At 40.3% G+C, this 24,787-nt stretch overlaps 1 protein-coding gene across 2 annotated transcripts in view; it reads left to right on the top strand.

The window, feature by feature from the left end:
- Positions 1 to 24,787, top strand: part of LOC127635687 (roquin-2-like) — a 47,983-nt gene that overhangs the window by 16,493 nt on the left and 6,703 nt on the right. For both annotated transcript variants that reach the window (XM_052115896.1, XM_052115895.1), the window contains exons 3-18: positions 1,063 to 1,180; positions 3,081 to 3,314; positions 3,699 to 3,874; positions 5,254 to 5,454; positions 5,678 to 5,810; positions 9,069 to 9,187; positions 9,307 to 9,419; positions 9,711 to 9,962; positions 13,675 to 13,826; positions 14,878 to 15,260; positions 15,452 to 15,586; positions 15,951 to 16,103; positions 18,144 to 18,354; positions 18,467 to 18,551; positions 22,279 to 22,456; positions 22,830 to 22,957. In XM_052115896.1, the coding sequence (XP_051971856.1) occupies positions 1,063 to 1,180; positions 3,081 to 3,314; positions 3,699 to 3,874; positions 5,254 to 5,454; positions 5,678 to 5,810; positions 9,069 to 9,187; positions 9,307 to 9,419; positions 9,711 to 9,962; positions 13,675 to 13,826; positions 14,878 to 15,260; positions 15,452 to 15,586; positions 15,951 to 16,103; positions 18,144 to 18,354; positions 18,467 to 18,551; positions 22,279 to 22,456; positions 22,830 to 22,957 (2,771 nt within the window). The remainder of the gene's footprint in view (positions 1 to 1,062; positions 1,181 to 3,080; positions 3,315 to 3,698; positions 3,875 to 5,253; positions 5,455 to 5,677; positions 5,811 to 9,068; positions 9,188 to 9,306; positions 9,420 to 9,710; positions 9,963 to 13,674; positions 13,827 to 14,877; positions 15,261 to 15,451; positions 15,587 to 15,950; positions 16,104 to 18,143; positions 18,355 to 18,466; positions 18,552 to 22,278; positions 22,457 to 22,829; positions 22,958 to 24,787) is intronic.

Genomic DNA, 24,787 nt, shown 5'->3' with positions numbered 1-24,787 from the left:
TAGTGAAGCGACGAAGTGTGGAATAATACAAGCTTTTAAAGTAAAAAGTTGTTAAAGTAAGTCAACGAATAAGTTGTTGAAAAACGAAGTGACTACTGTAAAGATGGAAGAAATATGAATATGTATTAAACAAGTAATAAACAAGGATAAAGATTTCATGGATTCCTGATTGTGAGTGCTTAATCAAGATGGTAAGAATTAAGGATGTGAGTCAAAACTTGAAATAATTGGAAGTCTATCACATGGCATTACAAATGTGGACGTGTCCTTAATTATCATCATTAACCTCAACAAGGATGAGATACAAGTGAAACACCATCAATCTAATGGTTTAACATTAACGTGTGTTTCACGCATGTCCTAATGAGTGTTTGTGAGTGTGTGGTCACAATTGTTCAGAAACTTCTGAATCTTTAAACTCCAAAGCATCTGAATGCATCTAAACTCTAGACGTTAAAAGGTGCTGTCAAAACCAATGTTGGGAAAGTTACTTGAAAAGGTAATCCACTACAAATACAAATTATATAATCAAATGAATTACTTCTCTAAAATAGTAAGTAATCAGATTCATGATTTTACTGATTACTTCATTGTAAAACATTACTAATTACTTAGAAAGTTACTTTCTAAAACACTTTCGTAGAAAGTTTTTTTTCCGCTTAATAAATTCAAGTTATTTCTATATTTTCTCCTTTTTCATTGTCACTCACAAGTTATAAACTCAGCACCACACGTTTCTCCCTTACAATCATTTAAAAGTAAATAATCTGATTACAGGAAATTAAAATGTAATGTGTTAAACTACTTTTTGTACTAAAAAGTAGTTGCATTAAAGAAAGTAATTAGATTACTTGTGATAAGATTATATTCCAACTCTGGTCAATACATCGGTATTGTACATTTCAGTGTTAATGCAAATGTACAAAATTGTACGAAATAGCATCAGTTACCAAAACAGTTGATTAATGCCGTTTTGCCATTTAACTGTGTTTTTTGACCATTATTGCTTGTCTTTGGTGCAGTTGTCATGGTCTAATAGATGACAATATATTTTATCTGCAGGTGCCAGAGGGTGAGATTGTAAATGTGGGAAGTGTTGAAGACACTAGACATTACGAAGTGTGCCGAATGTGTGTGGAGGAGCTGGCACTCTATCTCAAACACATCAGCGGTGGAAAAGGTAAGTGTGTGTGTATTACACAGGTAGATCATCACAAAAAGATTGCCTATGATTGCTGCATTATTGTTCAGGTTTGTGGCTGAATGAGCTCAGGTTAGTACAGCACATTTCCTGTTGTTCAGTGTGTGCACATTTGATTTCTCTGTGGTTGGAGATTTTTACGTCAGTAGGAAAAAAAAAACCCATTGTAACCCAAATGACATTTCTGAAATAAAAGAGTAGCATGCAGGTATTTTAGAATCAATTAATGCAATGAAATGCACTCTATGCAAAAAAAAAGCTGGTTGGCTGGCCTATCTTAAACTAGCTGGGAGACCAACTAGACCAATTTTAACCAGCTTAGACCATGCTGGTTCAAGATGGTGTTATTTAAGAGGGAAACCAGCTTAGACTGTTTTAAGGTATTTCTTTCAGCAGGGCTGGAAAACAGTATATGGGCCCAATTTTCGGGACCGTGCTAGACGCAGCGCTATGCGCAAAGTCTGTGCGCAAAGTTATATCTAAGCAAAATTTTTGAAGCAGCGCAAAGCACAAGTGGCCATGGGTGGGGATGTTTGTGCTATCTGTGGGTGTATGCATGCAAACTGTGGGAGTAGTGTATGATTTTCCTGAGAAATAGGTCATTGGGCTTAGACGTTTGAGAATCACATCTAATCGTGCATAGTCTAAAAATCAGTTACTGCATCTGCAATTTGGAGATTCTACCAGCAGATGATATCAAAGAGCTATCAATCACTTTTAATACTAGTCACGATTTGTGTGTCGGTAGATCAGTATGATTAATAATAATAATAATATGTTTATTTTGTTTAGCGCCTTGTATAGTGTAAGGTCAATGTACAGAAATAAAACATAGAACATTATACAGCGAAACAGATAACAAATATACACTATAAAACAGTGTACAGCGGGAGAGCAGCAAAACATGTTTCAAGTGTCCCGTAACATCCGTCAAGACCACAGGTGAAACAGGGTGATAGAGAACACATATATCGCGGTTCGGAGGCAGGAGGAAACACAAACATCCTCTGTAGTATTTCACAGATAAACTCCACAACACTGGAACGATGGCAGACAAAGCAGGAGAGAGTTCACAGCAAGGATGTAGTATTGTGTGAAAGAACATAAGACACAAATGGTTCATATTACTATTCTTGTAATGCATTACATACAACCCATTTACACTACCAAATTCTTATTAATAGGCTGTCTTTATGAATATCAATGTTGCTTGACATAAAATGGAATATATAATAGAACACAGATGGCACAATAACTGGAGAAGAACCTCAAAATTAAATTGCTCTTGACCCAGCCGATTAGCGCTTTGTATACACTATTTCGACAATGCACTTGCGGCTGGACTCAGCGCATACTTGCGCGAAAATATCAAAACTTCATGGCCATGCCCACTGACTTTGCATATATGACTTATCGCATAGTGCTGCGCTTAAGACGTAAAAAAGGGGCCCTGAATATTTGTAATATGCACAGACGTTTAGCAATGGTACAGTGCAGAGTAAAACCAGCAAAAACGAGCAGCAGCACACTAAAAACATGGTACTGTGGTAAAACCCACATAATGTTTTTTTTTTATTAAATAACACATATGCTAACATTTAAATAGATTAAATTAAACATACATTTTATATTATATTTACTAAAAAAAATATATACAGAATGCATAGATTATATATATATATATATATATATATATATATATATATATATATCACTATGAATGCTAAGTACCATAGTCTTTTTTTAGTGATATCAAAAAGGAAGACAAATTTTTCCTCTTTACACTTCTGGACCATCAACTTGTGTTTTGTCGCCTCACAGTTAGGGTTAGAACCACTGTTCCTGTATAGCAATATATGTATATGCCTCTCTCACACAGGTGTAGTTAACCTCAGTCAGTGCACACTAAGTAGGCCCATGCAGAGGAAGCTGGTGACCCTTGTGAACTGCCAGCTGGTTGAGGAGGAAGGGCGTATGCGGGCGATCCGTGCGTGCAGATCTTTGGGTGAGCGCACCATCACTGAACTCATCCTACAACACCAGAACCCACAGCAGCTCTCAGCCAATCTTTGGGCTGCTGTGCGGGCACGCGGCTGTCAGTTTCTTGGACCTGGTAAGTCCATGGTTCAAATGTCCACATTTTGTCATGACATCTCTTTGCAATGCCTCATTTTATCATTCTGAAAACACATTTTTACAAACCTGTTAATGAGTTGAGATTTTTTGTGGCTATAAATACTTTATGTTGCAAAATGTAAATAATCTGCCACATTCCTGCAATACATATAAAGGAAATGTTTATGCTCTGCTGTCAGTGATGATTACTCATAGGGCAGATTCTGACTGGGAAAACACTGATTTTCTCATCTGATCTCATATTGAGTTTTCCAGTCTGAGAACACCTGAGCATACAGTACATTCATTCCTCAGACATCATCAACTGCATATTACTCTCAACACTAACTATGTGTTTTTGTTCACATACTGTATGTTGCAGCCATGCAGGAAGACGCTCTGAAACTGGTACTGCTGGCCCTTGAGGATGGCTCGGCTCTGTCTCGGAAGGTTCTGGTGTTGTTTGTGGTTCAGAAACTTGAGGCACGGTTCCCTCAGGCGTCCAAGACCAGCATTGGTCATGTAGTTCAGCTGCTGTATCGTGCCTCCTGCTTTAAGGTCAGATCTATAAACAGCTCCTCACAACGACTGCGCTAAAATTACTGCTCACTTATATTAAAAATGGAAACACATGACGCCTCAGATTGGTTTACAATTTGGCATGTCCTGTGGTTGTTTGTCATTCTTATCTGGTTTTGCTTTAGCACCCAGATTTTACATTGGACATCAAGTGGCGACCCAGCACATTAACAAAATGTATCAAAAATATCCTTAAACTCAAACATTAAATGATTAATTACCATGAACTTCTTAGACCCATTGAAATGGAAAAAAAAAAAACTTGTTTTATGGATGCACCGATTTGGAATATCATAAAGTCAGTCATCCACTTATGTCAAATGAGTGATTGCCCAGCCAGGGAAATTAGGTATTATGTAATGGATAATGTATAGTCAGCCGGTTGTTATCGCAAAATGAACCCAGACAGGGTCTTGTATCAGCCTGAAGGGCTTTATTTTTTCGATAACAACTGGTTGACTGCACATTATCTCACTTATTACATAGCTACTAACCAAATAAATAAATACATGAACATATAATATTGATTCACCTTTAAATTATGTAATTATGTGAAAAGAAAGAAATCACTGAACATTTTAAATCCACCTCTGTTTTGCATCAGATTTCTGTTGGTGTTAATTTTTTAATAATTGAACGTCTGACTGCTCGTTGTGTATCTTATTACAACACTGCTTGCCTAATAAATAAATTAATGCACATGGAACATTGATTTGAGTTTAAATTATTTTATTAGCTTACTTGTAGAGGTCGCAGTGTGATCCGAGAAGCAGGAACGATGGCTCGCTAAACCCGGAATAGCGGTCTGATTTGTGGATGTGCGGTTTATACTGAAAAATATCAGACCACTAGATGGCGCCATTGATCAATCAGTATCAAGTATTCCAGCCAGCTCTGTAATAAAATGAGTTTTTAAATGAGTTAGGTGGACATAGAGTAGTCAGCTGAGGGAATTTCTAATTATGTCTTCAGAGTCATCTAGGCATCTTCAGATCTTTTTGCTAATTATCTGGCATCTTTCATTAAAGCTTGATTTACTGTGGTTATGTCAAATCATCAAAATAAAATAATTTAAATCAACAGTCAATAACAGCTTTATAAAAGGTTGCCTGTTTGGCTCAGTTGCATGTCCCATGTGTGCACCAGCAACAGACAAATGTCGAGTTTCAACTCAGTTCCAGTGTTCAGAGTTTCTATTAATATATATTCACTTTATATTCAGAATTTAAGTTATGACATATACTGAAATGTAATTCAGTTTAAATGCAGATGTGTGCATACTGAATTACTTCAGTAGTTTAAATTATATTTGTAATGTTTACAACATTTTTAAGTATTCATACTGTCTCTCCTTTTAGGTGACCAAACGAGATGAAGACTCCTCTCTCATGCAGCTGAAGGAGGAGTTTCGCACTTACGATGCTCTACGACGCGAGCATGATGCTCAGATCGTTCACATCGCCATGGAAGCAGGGCTGCGAATCTCGCCTGAGCAGTGGTCCTCTCTGCTGTATGGAGACCTCATCCACAAATCTCACATGCAGTCAATCATAGACAAGGTATCAAATGTTTCATGTTCACTTTCTTGCATCACATACAGTGAAATATCAGATTACATGACAATGTAAAGAATTAAATCAATGAATACAGTAGCAAAAATTACTGTAAAACGGTGCTGTTGTTAGATCATGTTCTATGTTTCTAGATTGAATGTGTTGCTGTTGTCATTCTTCTGTGCTGCACATCTCAATGCATTTTCCTTTTTTCTTTTCAATGCCACAGCTCCAGTCACCAGAGTCCTTTGGTAAGAGCGTGCAGGAGCTTATAATAATCCTGCAGAGAACAGAAGACCCAGCCAACCTCAACAGCCTCAGAGCTCGTCTAGAACGGCTGGCTAACATCGACTACAATCCTGGTGATGAGGGGGTTTTGTTGTTGGGACTATGCTAGGTGGTTGCTAGGGTGTTCTAATTTGTTGTTGGGAAGTTACTAGGTGGTTGCTACTAGGGCTTGGGGATATATTGAATATTAACGATATAATCGAGATAATTTTGCAGACGATGTAAAATGTACCAATATCGTCAATATTGCAATTACTTTAATGTGCTATCATTTGGCCATTAAGTTTCATAAAGAGCATATCAGTAGACTAATTTCACAATCCTTCAGGGCTGCACAATTAAAATAACATAAAAATGGCAAGTTGGTCATATGTGATTATGAATCCACAAAATGCTGTGATTTAAAGACATATAAACATTGTCTGTGTGTGATTCAGAACAAACCGGTGACGCACTGATCTGTGAGCACACGCATGGCGGCTCTGTCAGATCAGATCACGTGCATTGTGAAATCAAAGTAATGCAGGTTCAAGCATTCACGCGATTCCAAACATTAGTGATCTTTAACAGTTATTATACAAATCTACACACGTAGCACAGAATAACTGAAAAGGAGATTACAGCGTTTCATGTAATGCAGAACATTGTAAAGTGTAAACTGTTAAATACACAGACCTTTTTCACAGACTGTGATGATGCGTTTTCGCCTCATTTAGCAGCGTAAATCTAGCTAACTTTTTTATATGATCATTGTTTTAATTGATTGATTTAATTTAATTGATTTAATTTTGCGAATAAGATTATAACATTATGCTTTGTGTTATAATACCCTGGAATCAGTTTTAAAGAACTAATTACCACAGCTGTGAGGAGGATTCTATTACAGCTGCTCAGAGAGTGACAGTAAATTTGGCATCTTCTCCCATCTGTCTTAATCCACCGCTCTCTGTTTTTTTCTCTTCTGGAATGTCATTCAAGTGTAATAGTGGATTTTTTCTTTTGGTCTTGGTGCAAATAAGTAAGTGAAAATAATATTTGCTGTGATCTCCCATTCACCGCGGTCGAAGTTTACTCTGCATTTGTTTACTTCCGCGTTCCAAAACCCGGGCTGCGTTCCATTTCAAATTTGTATCCGTCTCATGGACTCGGATGTACGTCACTGCTTACGTTGCGCAAGTGTCCACTACTGGCAGAAGACGTGCAATGGGTTTAACTGGAACACCCTAAACCCTTGATCACTTGGAGCATGTATTTGTTTTTCATTAGAATTAATTGTTAGAATGGATTAATCAAGATCTACACAAACGAAAATGTTAACGTGACAATGAACACATAGGCTATAACTGTGTGATAAACAGTTTAAGGTAGCTACAAGTATTATCCTGTTAAATCTCAATATAACTTTTCTAAACTGCTTAATTGACCTAAATTCACTTCCATCATACATTAGAGATGTGTGGTTTATGAAGTGCAATCTGCTGTCATGTCACAATCGAGTTGCATTGTGGGATATGGAGCTGCCTGAAGCATACATCAGAGCAGGCTCACTCCCTCGGCCAAATCGATGGGTTGAGGGTCTGTCAACAGAAACTTCCCTCGCTCACATAACAAAGTGGAACGGACTTACAAAATTGCGGCAGGGATTCTCCCGAGGGGAAGTGCTTAGGGGAGTTGGCCAGTTGATGTTAAAAGTGAAGTGGAACGCATCCGGAGTGTGAAAAAGGTCTATTGCCTTTTCTGTGTCGAAATAAAAGCTCCTTGTGAAGTTGAAGTAAATACTGCAGGATTTCAGTGTCAAAATAAAAGCCCCAAGGTGAAAATAAAGTAAACAGGACAGAAATACATTACTTTTGTATAACGCAAATCTAATAATCAGAATAATAATGATAATTCAGCATTATATTATAATAATAATCCAAATGTGTCCCACATTCATAATTTAGTATTAAGCAATGTTCAACTGGGGTTTAAAAAATAAGTCAGTGAAGTAGCTTTGCACAGTAAAAACATTTGAAAGTAAATAATGCTTTTTGTTAAATGTTGTATAATTGTGTATGAAATATAAATATAAAGGGCATATCAATTAAAATGATTGAATTTCATCCTCCCTTGTGTTTATATTATGAAAAACGAATTATTATATTTTAATTTAATATCTTTTAAATATTTAATGTACTTGGCTACAATGGCTGTTTGGATGAAATGAGGGTTCCTCTGATAAAACAACAGACAAACAACAAAAAAAACAAAAACACTTTTGAGACATTTTAGAGCAAATAAATAATTATCTAAATATATTGAACATCGTCAATAGGCTGAAAAAAATATTTTTTAAGACATATCGCCAAGCCCTCGTTGCTACAGTGTATTGGGTGGTTGCTAGAGTTCTGGCTGGTTGTTATGGACTTACATGTTGGTTGCTAGGGTAATTTGGCTGGTTTCTAGGGAGTTTATAGGTTGTTGTTAGGGTGTTCTGGGTGATTGTTAGGAAAATACTAGGTGTTTACTGTGTTTTAGATGGTAACTTGAGAGTTACTATGTGGTTGCTAGGGTGTTATGGCTGGTTGTTTGGGAGTTATAAGTTGGTTGCTAGGGTTTTTATGGTCATTAGGGAGTTACTATGTGGTTCCTAGGGTGTTCTGTGTGGCTGTTAGGGAGTTATTAGTTCATTGCTAGGGTGTTTTGGATGGTTGTTGTCGATTTACTTGGTGGTTGCTAGGGAGTAACGAGGTGGTTCCTAGGGTGTTTTGGGTGGTTGCAAGGTAGTTACTGGGTGGTTGCTAGGGATTACTGGGTAATTGTTAGTTTGTTCTGGGTGGTTGTTAGGGAGTGCACTAGTAGGTGTTGTAACCAGATATGGCTGAGGTCCTTCCTTCAATGTAAGTCTATGGGAGCTTTTCACACATTTTTGCTCTGCCAGGTGATTTGTCTGTATGATTGCTTAGGTTAATAGTAGTACATCTCTTCTCAAGCCACATGATTTAAAGTAGCATTCATTTATGAACGGGATGGGTTACACACCAAGGTTTGATATTTTGGGTTAGGGGTTTGTTCAAATCACTGTTGCACACCATCTTCTTGTTTAAATCAGCACCTTTCGCTGAACACGTTCAGATGCGCTCTTCCCACAAACATTTAGGGGAGAGAAAGGGGTGGCCCCCTGGAAGTTGTTGGCCCATGGGCTTCAACCCTTGTAAACCTGTGCAGTAATGCGCCCCTGACCATAAGTATGAGCAAAAGTATTACTTTGCAAGGACTACTTATAAATACATTTGTGTGTGTGTGTGTGTGTGTGTGTGTGTGTGTGTGTGTGTGTGTGTGTGTGTGTTTAGATGCGACTACTCCATCCTGGGCAGAACTGGAGAGTGTGTTACTGGCTGTGAAAGTTGTTGTCCATGGGCTGGTGGAATTCATTCAAAACTTCAGCAAAAAGAGCCATGACAGCCCTCAGGTAAAGACTGATCTTTAATACCTCTAAATCAGATTTTTTCCAAAACAGTCAATACAGTCATTCACTGTAATTCTAGCTGATCCTGAAACAGCTTTGTGCATTATGTTCTATTTGTACAGGCTCAGCCAAACACCAAGTACAAGACCAGTATGTGCAGGGACTTACGGCAACAGGGTGGCTGCCCGAGAGGAGCCAGTTGCACTTTTGCCCACACACAGGACGAGCTAGAAAAGTGAGAACATAATTCACTAAGGATTTAGTGTTTTCGTGCTGAAATACTTCATTTTGCCTTGTTCTCTTATTCACGCACACACTAACTCAGGCTGTCTCGTGCTGTAATGTACAAACAAGCACTGGCACACAAGTATGGTACCTCCCACTTCCCACGTCTCCATGTTGCTTATTCTTATTCATGTTCACCCACACTATCACACCAACACACAGAATGCGGTTGTGCCTCTTCCTTACTCTCATCATCACATTTTCTTTCTTCATCACTCTCACGAGATCTCTCTCTTTTCAGGTACAGAATGAGGAATAGGAAAGCCAGTGGAGTGGTGAGGCCCTTCCTGTCAGTTCCAGCAGTTATGCCCAAAGTGGGCACCAAAGAAGTAGGGTCAGAGGTGGGAACAGAAGTTCTGAAGAACAATGAGGAAGTTGACCCAACCTCAGAGGACTCATCTCCAACTCAGCTGATCCCTAGAGGTGGAGAACACCAGGATGAACAATCACTTCCCAACTGTGCTAATGGACTACCTGATTCCAGCCTAGAACAGTAAGATGCATTTTATTAGCAAGCCATAGCAAGCATCAATGAAAACCATTCAGAACACCATTCAGAACACCACAACCTGCCATAACCCTTGGTATCATAACAATAACCTTGTTTCCTCCCACTCCCACGCTTTTTTTTATCGACAAATTGAAAATGCGTAAAATGTTTTTGCAAAATTTGTCATCTTCTGCCTGTTTCCATTCAAATGGCCTTTTATCGATAAAAAAGGTGTGCATGATGATGGAATGCTTAAAAAAATACTTTGTCACATAAGTTTTGGTTTAACGAAAAATAAATCTGCCCTTAAGCCGTTTCCATACAGAAATGTATGTATAGTACTAATTGTGTACCTTTCGCCTCCCAGATGTCCCAAATCCACCCGAATCATCATGGCCCTGTTCAAGCTGACAACCTGCACCAAGTAGTGGGGGAAACTTTCAGTCTTAGTGTAAGGACCATTCGTCGATGTTTATGTGCTGTGTGCACAGCTATTAAAGAAAAATGTATGCGGTGAAATATCAGGGTTTACATGATACATTACAGATATTCAATAGGCTATTTTAACTGCATTATGTCCCGCACATTTGTCCAGCAACTTTTAACGACCAACTGAACTTGATTAATTAATTTTAGTGTCATAATGCAATTTATATTTTCTGAAGAAGCTCAGCAAATGTGATTCGAGGTAAAAGTTTAAAAATGTTCAAAAGCTATTTTTCTGAAAATGCACTCAGCATTGAACAAATAGTTCTGATGGTTTATAGTCTTGAAAAAAGTGTAGAACATTCTGAGAATGTCATTCAGCTGACTTTTTTCCTCTACAGAACAGGGTAAGGATAATTTAAATTTGTGTAAAGAAAAGGCAAGTATATAGACGTAACAATATAATTTTTTCCATTTGGGAATTATTTTTTAAATTGTAATTATGTATTCCTTTGGTAATTTATTTACTTTAATACAGGGAATTTTGCCGGCATTTTTCCAAATGTATGCTAAACAATATTTTTTATAAAATTGGGCTATGTTAGTGTTCCAAAAAGCACATTGAAGCAACTTTAATAAATAAACGGATGGCTACTGCGATTAAATTAATCATAAAGAGTGGCCATTCATTTGTTCTCTGTGCACTTGTCAATGACAGGTGCATGATACGAGATATTTGTTTTGGCACTCCTGGAAGTGTCATGAAGCAGATATGTTTGCATCAGATCTGTGCAGGTATGCCGTTAAGACCAATTCATAACAGTGCGAGTAATGATTCACATACAATAACTTGGCTTGTAAGGATGTATATACCTTGTTGTCATGATTAACACAGGCTAACGATTGGGGTAAATTCTGTCATGTGACACAACATTTTTGCGTTAATGCCAATTTTCTTGAAGAAAAGTGTTTTCAAACCAGTTTTTTGCGACATGATGAGTTAAACGGTGAAGTATTATGTCGACACGTGAAATTTTAGCTATAATTTGCATCTCCATCAGCTATATTGGTAAACTTTTTGATGCTACACCTTTTGTCGTAAAAAAAACCTTGGATGGAAACAGTTGATGATATTTGCATGGGCAAGAACACCCTAGCAACCACATAGCAACATTAAATACCACTCAGAAAACCTTAGCAACTGCATACAGAAGCAACACCCTGGTGACTCCCAGTAACCCCAGGTATCATGAAGGTGATAATTGCATGGGCAAGCACACCCTTGTAACCATATAGCAACCTTTGAAAACCACTCAGTTGCTAAGAACACCTTAGCAACTGTATAGCAACGCTCTGGCAACCACCCATAACCCCTGCCACATGAAGGTGATGCTTGCATGGGCAGCCAAGCTCACCCTACCAACCACATACTGTAGCAACATTAAAAAACACTCAGAACATCTTAGCAACTGAAAAGGAACACCTTAGCAACAAGCCATAACCCCTGGCATCAAGACGCTCAAGTCAAGTAATTTTTATTTGTATAGCACTTTCACAACACAAATCATTTTAAAGCAGCTTTACAGAAAATGCATTAACTCTATAAAAATAAATAATTACAAAATTAAATAATAATTGTGTTTAGAACCCCAGTGAGCAAGCCGAAGGCGACTGTCGCAAGGAACACAAAAACTCAATAAAATGTTGGTTAATGGAGAAAATAACCTTTGGAGAAACCAGGCTCACTGTGAGGGCCAGTTCCCCTCTGGCTAACATCATGAATATAATGCCAATATTAGTTATTTGTGTGCAGTGCAGGTCATGGTTTAAAATTTGAAGGAAGGTACAGTATGTGATAAGGGTCAGTGTTTATACAAAGATTTTGTATGAACTGGAAGATTAATGACTAATGTCTTTGAACTTCAGCCTGGATTAACTGCAGAAGTTCACATTGATGAATTGTCCTTTGTTAGTTGGCCGATGAAGGGTTTTGTTGGCAAATAATTGATTGCCTATGCATTCCATTTTAAGAGTGTAGTCCATCCTTAGACCAAGGTGATGCAGGCAGAGATCAGGGAGGTGCATCGCAATTCAACCAGATCTAGAGAGTGGTGTACGGATCTGGATCTGGAGGACTCTAGTAACCTCGGGATATGAATCCCGAGATTGAGACATGGAAACAAATAGAATAATATTAGCGTAGATGCCATTCAATTTTATGCAGAGTTATAAGATCATGATAGATGTTTCTGGTTCTGGCAGACCTAACCAAAGCAGCCTAATTGTGAGTTCCATTTTAACAATGTAGTCCATCATTAGACCAAGGTGATGCAGGCAAGATCAGTGAGGTGCATCGCAGTTTAACCAGCAGGTAATTTCAATGAGATCTATCCTAAGTAGAAGGTTCAGGCAGTAGCATATGAAGTATCCCATGCCTTATGGTTGTAGTTGGCATTAGTTCATTCTCTGAAGTCCATCATAATAGACTGAAGTGATGTCTGGCTGGCACCAGCTGCATTTAGTCACCATTACTCAGAGATACATAGCAGTGGAGTCTGACACCAAGCAGGAACGGAGGTGGATCTGGCAGGCTCTGGTAACCTCTGGATATGAATCCCAAGGTTGAGACATGGAAACAAATAGAATAATATTAGCGTAGATGCTATTAAATGTTTTGCAGAGTTATAGAGCATGATAAATGTTTCTGGTTCCGGCAGACGGTGATGTTTGCATGGGAAAGAACACACAATCAACCACAGAGCAATGTTAAAAACCACTCAGAACACCTTTGCAACTGGATAGCAAGGCTCTAGCAACCACCCATAACACCTTGCATCATGCCGGTGATTTTTCGCCAGGGAAAGCACCACTCACTTTGTTTTTAGAAAATGTAAAAATCTAGTTCTGTTACCTGTTTAAAATGGTTTGCATAACAGAATTCTTTGAAAATTGTGTCAGTGGAAGTTTTATTACTCTAATATTACTCAGTAGTTTCTTGGGTAAGTACACTATAAGTATATACACATACTGTAAAATAAAGTGCAACCGTTTAGTTTGGCAAAAAACAATTCCAAACCATGACCCTTGGAAATAAAAAGGCTGCATGGTTTAGCTACTGTTCCTTTGCCACTGTAACTGTAAATTACATTTGCTACAATTGGCTAACCTCTGTATACGTCTTAATTTTTTCATCAAGTATGTCTAGAATCATTAGTAGTCTACAAATGAAATTGTTGACTAAACAAATAATTTTCTTTGCCAACCTTTGATTCTCTGGTTTTTCTTCCAGAAATCCCGTCAGTCACTTGGTTTCTCTAGTGTCTAGAGAGGAATGCTGTGGTCCTCCCAAACACGGGTCTGTCCAAACGAGAGCTCATCATGAGATTTATTACTCTCATGACCAGAGATCCCATTATGACCTGCCCCCCCACCAACCTGCCAGTGAGTGAAAAATTCTGTTTCTCCTCTCTGTCCGACTCCCCCTACTTTTGGTCATAGCCCACTAGGGGGCCTCTTCTAAGAGGGCTGCAAGTTGAGTCAAAATTATTTAAGTTAGAATATTAAACTAAATACTTATTAAAATATATTATATAAAATAATAATGCAAAACATCATGATGTATGCCTACAGCATGTAAACCAACATCACACTAATGGTGCGTTCACATACAACGCGGACATTTTTTCGCCTTGCAATTCTCACGCGAGTTTGACCGCTGGATTATAAATGTGTGTTTAAATTCGCGTTTGTGTGAGTAACGCGAACCCGTGAGTATTCCCCCTTCTCTTCCGGAAAAGGACAGGAGGAGGGGCTTCTACGACTTGGTTCATAGTAAAGTACAACCAATAGCTGGAATCAAGTAGACGCGCATATTTTCAGAACTTACCAGGTAGATCAACTTTCTCGCTCACGTTCCTCCAAGCGATGTCTTTTTTCGTCTGGTCTCTGTACATGTATGATATTGTGTCATACAATTCCGGGTGCCCACACACTGCTACAATATTTTTTTAATACATTTTTGTCAGTGACATCCAGAGAATCTCAATGCTGATAGGCTTTTGCGTCACCCCGTCATTTGGATTTTTCGCCCCGAGTTGAAAAATGTCAACTCGCGCGAACACGCGAATGAAGCGATTTCGCGTTTCGCCATTCGCTTCATAAACGCCGCCCACCGCAATTCGCATCTATTTGCGTCTTTGCATTGACATTGAATGTAATTGCGCCACGCAAAACGCTCGATTCGTGATGTATGTGAACACACCATTAGGGATAGGGTTAACCCTAGGGTCGAAATGCATTCCATTTTTCATATAGAGGTTAAAATAAAATAAATTGTCAAGTTTGATTTTTTTAAAGGTATTTATTCTTTTCAATGTAACTTCCAAAAAGACCTTTAAAGATCATTGTTTGGGACAAAGTCCTTAATTCTGGGCCTGGTATATTTAGACACATCCATTTCACTTTCTAACTCTTTTATTTTTTTCTTCCACAGTTCCTTCTTACAAGTCATGCAACACACGCTTCCTTCGTTCCAGCAATGTGGCCGAGTCCATGTTGCCCCCTTCACTGGGCCCTCTGTATCCAGATCAGCACCCCTCTGTTCCGCCTCCAGACAGATTAGGCCCTGCACATTATGGACCACCCTCAACATACACCTCCATATCTCACAGTCACTCACATGGCGTGTACACCCCCGTCTATGACAGCAGACGTGCATGGAGGCCGCCGCTGTACCCCAGGGATGGTGGGCGGAGTAACTCTCTCCCTCCAGAGGTTTTCCATTCGTCCGTTTGCCAGCCGCCACTAAGAGAGCGATACAACTCGCTTGACAGTCCTTATTGCTGCGCAGCAGAGCAGAGAGCAGCAGTGCACAGGGCAAGTTTTATTAGTGTTTATTCAAGTGTTTTGTTTGGACAACTTGGGCACTGACTTACTAAGTAACCCTATTTGCCCTCATGAATCGGGTTGAAAGTGTAGTTGTAGGATCAAGTGTTTACTTTAAATCTGAAATGTGTAATTTCTGTTTAGATTTATATCTTCTGTCTCATCTTCTTTCTTTTGTGTAGGACTCATATGCCCATGTTCATCTTGGCTATGAGGATCTCTATCGCCACAAACAGGAACAGTGGGCACATCACCACGGCAACGTGAACAGACCCTCCCAATCGTCTCCTGTCTTCACTGTGGATTTGTGTCCAGAGGTAATGACTAATCATATGCCATTTTTAGAGGTGTGTCATGGTAAAACTACATCACACGCCTACATTGTGCTAAAGTGGTGTTAAATTAAATTTGTTGTTTCTTTCCGAATTTATAACTTTGGGACTAAAGCTGCAATCTGAGGTGTGTTAAGCTATTTTAAGTGGTACCGTTGCTCAGCAACTGTGAAAAATCCAAAGCAAGAAGCCAGAGTGTGCGCAAACTCTCTGAGAAAGATTTGGCACCACACAGGCTGAGTCACTTTGCATTGTTTCTTTCCTCCCCCATTTTTTGAAACTGGCAGCCTGTTCCATGCTAGTAGGTGTGAAATAGAATGTTGTCATCTTTCTCTTTCTCCTCCTTTAGCATCCAGAGGGTGTAGTTGGTGGGTGTATGACTTGTAAGTGTCATGGTGGAGAAGAAAATCTTGCCCAATACACCCCCTGGTCGTGCGGCACCATCAGCCCGTTTGAGTCAGAGCCCCACCATTTGTCATCCCACTCCTGTTCCAAGCAGTCTGTAAGTGGAGCCACTAAAGATGACATTCAATGATTCACTCTTCTGTGTGTTTACTCTGTAACACATTCATATCGATTGCCTTCAATCAATATAAATGTGTAACAGGTATAAGAGGAGTCATTTCGGGACACGTTCACAATGATTCACTCTTAAACGTGTTTACTCTCTGATGCAGTCCTGTTGATTCCTTCAAACTGAATCAATATCAATGGTAAGTCAGTACAAGTGGAGACTCCTCAGGTCACAAACAGATGTACTTTTAAATGTACTTTATAACAAATTTCAATTTTTTTCCCTTAAAGTGAATTAATATGGATGTGTAGCAGGTGAAAGTTCAGTCCCTTCAGATTGCTTTCAGACTGATTCACTTTTAAATGTACTTACTTTGAAACAGCAATTCAGTCCCACAATTTAAATCAATATGAACGTGAAGTACAAATGGAGACACCTCAGATCATGTTGACAGATGCATGCGCTGTGTCCTTCAGAGTGAAAACAGTTGTATTTTCTCCAAGTATGCAGGGGGCTTGTGAGTGTTTCCGGCTGTTGCAGAAGCGTTCGCAATCATTAGACCACATCGGAAATGTTTGAAAAGCAATTATTAATGATCAACTGTTGATGATGATGATATAGTGTTGATGAAATATGACAATGTTTACTTTTTATTGTTTATATTACTACATTATGTTGTATTGTAGGTGTGCACATTTTATTTCCCTTATCTGTTTGAATGAGCAGCTGGAAGCAGTGAAGTGCAAACCTTTCAAAATAAGAGTCCCAGATATAGTTCAGCCTTTAAAGTTAAAAGTTCTGCACTATGAACCAAATACAAAAATTAATATGTAGCAGGTGCAAGTGGGGTCACTCCAGATCAGATTCTCAATGATTCACTCCTAAATGTACTTGCACTGTAACATATTCCTATTGATTCCCTCAAATTTAATTAAGAATGTGCATGTAGCAGGTGCAGGTGAAGTCACTCCAGATCACATCCTCACTTATTCACTCCTAAATTTACTTCAGTTGTTACACATTCCTATTGACTTCCTCAAACAGAAGTAAAAATGAACATGCAGCAGGTGCAAGTGGAGTCACCCCAGATCACATTCTCACTGATTCACTCCTAAATGTACTTGTGCTATAACACATTCTCACTGATTCACACCTACATTTACTTGTGCTATAACACATTCTCACTGATTCACACCTACATTTACTTGTGCTATAACACATTCTCACTGATTCACACCTAAATGTACTTGTGCTATAACACATTCTCACTGATTCACACCTAAATGTACTTGTGCTATAACACATTCTCACTGATTCACACCTAAATGTACTTGTGCTATAACACATTCTCACTGATTCACACCTACATTTACTTGTGCTATAACACATTCCTGTTGATTTCCTCAAACTGAATAAAAAATTAACATGTAGCTGGAACTGGATTCACTCCAGATCACATTATCACTAGTTCACTCCTAAATGTACTTGTACTGTAAAACATTCCTATTGATTCCCTTAAGCAGAATAACAAATGAATGTTCAGCAGGTGAAAGTGGAGTCACTTCAGATCACATTCTCACTGATTCACTCTTAAATGTGTTTACTCTGATGCAGTCCTGTTGATTCCGTCCAATTGAATTCAACTTTTTAATTGATGTAGCAAATTGCTATTGATTTCCTTAAAGTGAATTCAAATTGAATGTGTAGCTTGTACAGTACAAGTGGTGTCACCCCAGAGTACATTCACTATGATTCATTGCTAAATTTACTTTTGCTTTCATTACTATTGATTCCCTTAAACTGAATTAAAAATGAATAGCACAGATACAAGTGGAGTCACATCACATTCACTTATTCAGATTTAAATTAACTTTGTAACATTATTCTTTAGAGCCCGACCAATATGGGTCTTTTGATTTAATAAATGTTCTAGATATTTTAGCCAAAAATATATTTGCTAAATTTGATGCAAATACTGTTCCTAAGTGATACCTGATTCCTAATTGATATCTGATTAACTCTCCTCAGGATGGAGAGAGTGGTGGCAAACGATGGCTACATATGTTTGAGCACTACAGGCGACTGAAAGATGAAGACCCCATCATTCCTTTCGGAGAGGGTCCCATTATCTCCAAATGGGGAGCAATCTCTCGGGCCTCCCGCACCGGCTACCACACTGACCCAGTCCAGGCAACTGCTTTGCAGGGGAGTGCTGGTACCACGTCAATTAACTTCAGAGGTTAGAATCAAAATCTATTCAAGAAACTGCCTTAGTGAATGGATACTATTTTCTGCCTTTTGAAGCAACGTTTCTTTGCTCTTTGAGTGAGTATGTTCTCTTCTCTTTACAGACTACGGCTCTCATATTGGTCACATTGACCACAGATGGGGCCCACGTGGTGCCGATTCCACTAGTCACTCCAGCTATCAAGAGAGGTAACACTTCAAACAGAAACATCTTATCTTGAAACATTCTATTTCATAATGTAAGTTTGGGAGGAGCTTGTTCATCTAGGCCTGCCAAAGAAGCTGTTTCCCTCACACCAGTGACTAGTCTTCCATCACCCCTCCACATCCTCATTTATATTTCATAATACCTATGCCAATTACTTTTTATAATAGTTTTTATATTTATTGCTTTAGTCAGATAGTCTCGGGGGACCCTGTGCTCAAGCCCCTCCATTATTGACTGCATGCCAAATACGTTTCCCTTAATGCCCTCCAGGACTATATGAACCAGTAAACTTGTGAAATGCAATTTGAACCATAGTTTAAATTTAGAGCATAACTGGACTTGCACTTGTCCTTGAATGGCAAATGATATAACAGGCAAAAAGTCCTATAGGCTTAAATTGCAGGAGGGACTGGAGGCATGTCTAGGGGCCAGAATATCATAGATACTTGAGGGTGAATGAATAACCACCTAGCAATGCCTTAGCATCCACCCAGAACACCCTAGCAACCACATGGTAATGCCCTAGCAACCACACAGAACACCATAGCATCATTGCTGTAAGATTTGACAGTCAAACAGTACTTATATTTTCATCAGAAAATGTTTTCATTACTATACAAATGGCTCTAAAAAGAGTAAATGTCACATATCACTTATTATCAGCGTCAAATGCTTCGACAGCACTTCTAACAGATAAATATTTTCTAAAAGAGTTTAATTTCTCTAAAAGAGTGTAAAACAGTTAAAGGATGGGCAAGGAGGAGGCGAGAACCGGCTTGTCAATATAAATCATAATTTAATGAAAACTCAAACCAAAATCATAAACAAACACACATGCGGACATGCCCGTAATTCTCTCTCTCTCGAACCATCGTCACCGGCCGCCTTTATCCCTCGCGCGCCTCATCAGGCCGATTGGGGATCGGGCGCGCGATATTCTGACTGGCCCCGCCCCCTCCGCTCCACACTCCTCCCGCCGTTATCTCAGGCCGGGGTGCCACCGGCATGACGTACACCCCCCTATCCCTGGGGCGGGGTGTATCTTGCATCCCGCATGGTCATCCCTGCCTTCCTCGCCCTGGGAGGAGACAGGAGGGGAAGACAACAACAACAAAACAAAATAGGCGAGGGAAAAGGCCAACACGGTGCGACAGGGAGAGAGAGAGGAGAGAGAGAAAAAGCTCACTCACCGGTTCGCTGATGTACCGTCGCGTGGTCCTCGAACACTCCTCCACACTCAGGCGGACGACAGCCACTCCACCCCCGGGCGAACCAGAGTGAAACCGTCGACCCCCAGCGGGTAGAATGCGCCTCCGCTTTTCTGGCGGCAAATGGGGACACTCCTCCGCCCCTGGCAGCGGCTCTACCGCTCCGGGCGGTCGGAGAGTTTCTTCCCTCCTCCCCTCGTGGACGCCGGTCTTCCCTCGACCCCTCCGCGTCTCTGGGGACGGCAGGGCACTCCTCCGCCCCCGGCAGCGGCTCCCTCGCTCCAGGCGGTCGGGGTATCCAGTCCCCACTTGCCCCGCGGACGACGGCCGTACCCCGCATCCGGGGGGTTGGGCTACTCCGTCACCCGGCAGATGGCAGCGGCGCTCCCCTGGGTGGATGGCAGTGTCGAGGACTCTGCGACGGGCATCCCTCCTCCTTCCCGGGTTTCAGCACCAATGTAAAACAGTTAAAAGATGGGCAAGGAGGAGGCGAGAACCAGCTTGTCAATATAAATCATAATTTAATGAAAACTCAAACCAAAACCATAAACAAACACACATGCGGACATGCCCGTAATTCTCTCTCTCTCGAACCATCGTCACCGGCCGCCTTTATCCCTCGCGCGCCTCATCAGGCCGATTGGGGACCGGGCGCGCGATATTCCGACCGGCCCCGCCCCCTCCGCTCCACAAAGAGCAATACACAGCGCCATTGATCTTTATAAAGATGTCCTTCCGGCGTCCGCTTTACCTCGGTGCACGGCGATGACACCAACACCCTGCGTGCAGAGATCGCGACCCTTTTACTCAAAGACGCAATAAAGCCTGTCCCTCCAGCCGAGATGAAGAAGGTCCTTACTTCAGCCCTTACTTCATTGTACCCAAGAAAGGCGGTGGCTTACGACTGATCTTGGACTTGCGAGTTTTCAACCGGTCCTTGCACAAACTCCCATTGCTCATGCAAAGACACATTCTAACTTCCGTCCGGCATCAAGATTGGTTCACAGCGGTAGACCTGAAGGACGTCCACTTCCACGTCTCTATCTTGCCTCGAAACCGACCCTTCCTACAGTTCACGTTCAACGGCCAGGCGTATCTGTACAAAGTCCTCCCCTTTGGCACGTCAAGGTCGCAGAGGCAGCCCTTGCCCCGCTAAGGGAAATGGTTATCCGCATACTCACTTATCTCGACGACTAGCTCATGCTAGCTCACTCTTGAGAGTTACAGTGGACCCACAGAGCACCTCAGCCGTCTAGGGCTTCAGGTCAACTGGGAAAAGAGCAAGCGTGTCGCAGTTCAGAGCAGAGTAGAGTTAGTCTCAATGACAGCGCGCCTCATCAACAAGCGTGCGCAGTCAGTGCAATAGCCATGCAATTCCTCCTTCTCAGCAGGTAGGATCTACCACCGCGACATTCCCACATGTGGCCTGAAAACCCATGTGACGTATTCGCCACTCTTTACGAACGCCTTCCCCGATGCATGTAATAGCGCGTGCGAGAAACATAAAGAGAGAAAAGGCGCAGCTGGCGCGGCCTGCTCCCATGCTTGGCATGCCACTTTGTTCCCCCTTCGGGGTGCCGGGAACCTAAAAGTTTATGATGATTTTATGGGGCATTGGGGAAGGGTACATGCAGTCTGACACAGCCTGTCGCTTTGGCACGCAACTGCCCACTCGCACCTGCGTCAGCAGCGCACGTACACGGTTCAGTGCATGGTGTGATTGAATAGGGACCACTTCTTCGACACAACATCGAAGTGAGCGACAGACGGGGAATGTCTAGGTTACTGTTGTAACCTCCATTCCCTGATGGAAGGTACAAGATGTTGTGTCTCATTCTCCTCCCGGCCAAACCTCATTCTCGGCTCCTCAGTGCAAAACCTGGATGGACAGATGCATGATTTCCTCCCTTTATACCCGTATGTCCGAGGGAGGGACATACGGGTATAAATTCTGTCTGCCAATTTCTCATTGGCCTTTTCTCAAGTTCAGAGATGCGCGAGGCTCTCAAGAGAGACCCCTAGTGTCGCTTCTTCGACACGACGTCTCATTCCCTCCATCAGGGAACGGAGGTTACAACAGTTCTGTGGAGCTCTTAAACACACAGCAGAGAAGACTTACGTTTACATAGAGTCGAGAAGTTCATATCTCCCTCTGCAATTCATCCCCCGTTCTTTGGGCCCACAGTCTTACGTTTGGTTGGCAGCCACCATTCTTTCATATTCATAGAGCAAAACAAGTTGGAAAACTGGCATTTCATGATGGCCTTCAATTTCAAAATAGCCATAAAATTCCTGTTTTCATGGTGTGTCCTTTTTAATAACATATCAGTGATGTTTGGTGTCAATGATGATTACTCATAGGGCAGATTCTGAGTGGGAGAACAGTTTTTCTCACCTGATCTCAATATTGAGTTTCTAGTCTGAGAACACCAAACCATAGGTCAAGAATACTTTGTGTTCTCAGGTTTGGGTGTGTTAAGTGTTTTTGTGTGTGTTTCAGTGATCACCTGGCAGTGCCAGGGCTGCATGTGCAGAGTAATTCCTTAAGCAGCTGGTCAAAGCAGAGCTCAGAACTGCTGGGTAAGTATGGGACAGAAAGTCAACCCGACAGAAACATTGAACTGGAGCTGTCCACTCTGGACATGGAGGATACTGAGACACAGGACAGCAAGCCTGAGGTAGTATCTTTTAGATTTAGGTCGCATTTACACTGTTAACCAATTCCGATTTTTATTTTTCACCCTGTTACACTGAGGAATACTCTGTGTTTATAGTGCCATTCATGTTAAACACTTGTGAGGACTACTACTAAAAATAAATGTAAAATGCTATACAGAATTGACTGACAGCCTTGTGGATCTTGGCTAATTATTCATGTAAAAACAGTTGATTTTGGCTCAAGTGAATGTAAATAGGTGAGACAAAAAATGTGCGTTAATAATATGTGCAATAATAATTAAGCCTTGCAGTGTAAATGAAGCCTTAGTCTTTAAAGCCCAGTTGCACTTAGTTTTGTGTTGTTTATTATGTCTTGTCTTGTTTTGTTTGAAGGACTCACTTGAAACACAAAGTCACTCACACCTCTCTTCGGTCTTCAGCCAGCCAGTGGCCCAATCCCAAATGGACAATAATCTGCCTGACAGAATGGACACCCACCATATAAAGAAGATGGCATTTAGGTGAGTAAAATAAATTCTGAAGCATAGGTCTGTAAAGATGTATGTTCTATTCATGAAACCTTGAATATTTTACATGAAAAACATTCAAAATAATAATTAAAATGAAACAAATTGTCTCAATGAGTTTGAGTTAAAAACAAAAGAGTCAAAACACTAAAACAAATATGTTTTTATTATTATTATTAGATTATTATTGTTCTCACTCCAAATTCTGATTGAAAGAGCTGATTTTGTTTTCTGATTTTGTAAAATAGCCGATATCCACAGTTATCTTGACCAACCACAGGGCGGCGCCATTATGATTCTGGTTGCCGTTAGACTTTTTTCTGATCTCTGGTCACTTGGCTTGGGATCAATGCCTTTTTCACGTATAGATAATCAGAAAATATTCCCAATGATTATCAATCTATATTGGCATTTCTTTTCATATATACTGTAAATAGGGCTACTTTTTTCACAATAGTCTCTTCCTACATATTTCTCAACACAACATTTGTAAAGTGTGAGCAGCAAGCTCCGGTTTAATTTCCTCTAACATGTTTTGCAAAAAGGGATTCCCCACCACGTTAAGTGGCTGCATATTGCAGATTATAAACTTAGCAACACAATATATTAGCTAATTGGCTTGTAGCGAATTTTTTCCAAGGGTTCAATGTTTCTGCAAGTGTAGATTGTACCTGTGTGTTGCTTTTCGCTGCAAATACCTGCCCAAAACTCTCTTGTTTGTTTAACCCTCTGGGGTCGACGGACGCGCCGGTGCGTCCTGGTGGATATTTTCATCATTACAGCAGAAACAACTTATAGCGGCCACTCAATCCTATGATGATACCGCTGAGAGACTAAGACAGGGAATTTATGCACTTGTGACGCATAAATAAAAACATCGATGAGGTGGCTGATCTTTTACTAGCAATTCTTTATTGCTGGTTGATGTTTCTTGATGGTACAAAGTTTAGTGGTCAACAAAGAATACATCGCCCCTGCTCATCCCCTCACACCTATCTTAATCAGTGAACAGGTGACTAATATTCACATACCTACGTAATCCCGCGACACCCCCACCATGATCACGTGACAATCAAAACATTAACTCGTTCATGTCTACTACACAACTTAAAATACTCCATCATTTTTTGGTATACAGATAAGTGTAAGGCATCATAAGAGACTATAAAGGGTCTACTTTTATTTGTGTACACTCACAATAACAACAAAATCTTGTGCTTTTGTAAAATAAAGAAAATAAAAAGGGTGATCTTTCAGCAGTCTCTGTCTCCACGAGCATATTTCAGAAACACGTCACAAAAATGTTCGCGCAACTCATTGAAGAGGCACCGACCACACAGAGAAATGCCAGTTTCTGAGTTTATAGTTATTAACATGAGCTGCTTCTGTATTATTTGAACTTTAATAAAGCTATAACGCATTATATTTTACTGCATTTAAGATGTAACGCCGGGATGTTTCCTTAAAGAGCTCCGCCTCCGCTTATTCCACAACGGTACATGCTTCTGAATGTACTTTTTTTTATATAATTCCCTAATACTTTGGGATCTACATAAAATAAACTGTGAAAGTGCAGAGTGCATCTTTACTGATCTGTGTAATTCTTCCTCATGCGTCATTGTTATAGTTTATTGTGATTTCATGTTACTTTAAATGAGATCAAACGACTATTCAACAACAAACATTTTTCTCGTCAATTTCTTATTTTCGACGATGTCGATAATGTCGAATAAACGTTTCAGCCCTAATGCAAATGATAATATGCTTTAGTTGCTTCAATAAATCCGGGTGACTGTCTTTCATGTGCTTTATTAAGTTTGATGT

The sequence above is a fragment of the Xyrauchen texanus genome, chromosome 43 (genome assembly GCF_025860055.1).
Source record: "Xyrauchen texanus isolate HMW12.3.18 chromosome 43, RBS_HiC_50CHRs, whole genome shotgun sequence".
NCBI lineage: Eukaryota > Metazoa > Chordata > Actinopteri > Cypriniformes > Catostomidae > Xyrauchen > Xyrauchen texanus.
The sequence above is the reverse complement of the archived record's forward strand: the minus strand, read 5'-3'. Positions and strand labels throughout refer to the sequence as shown.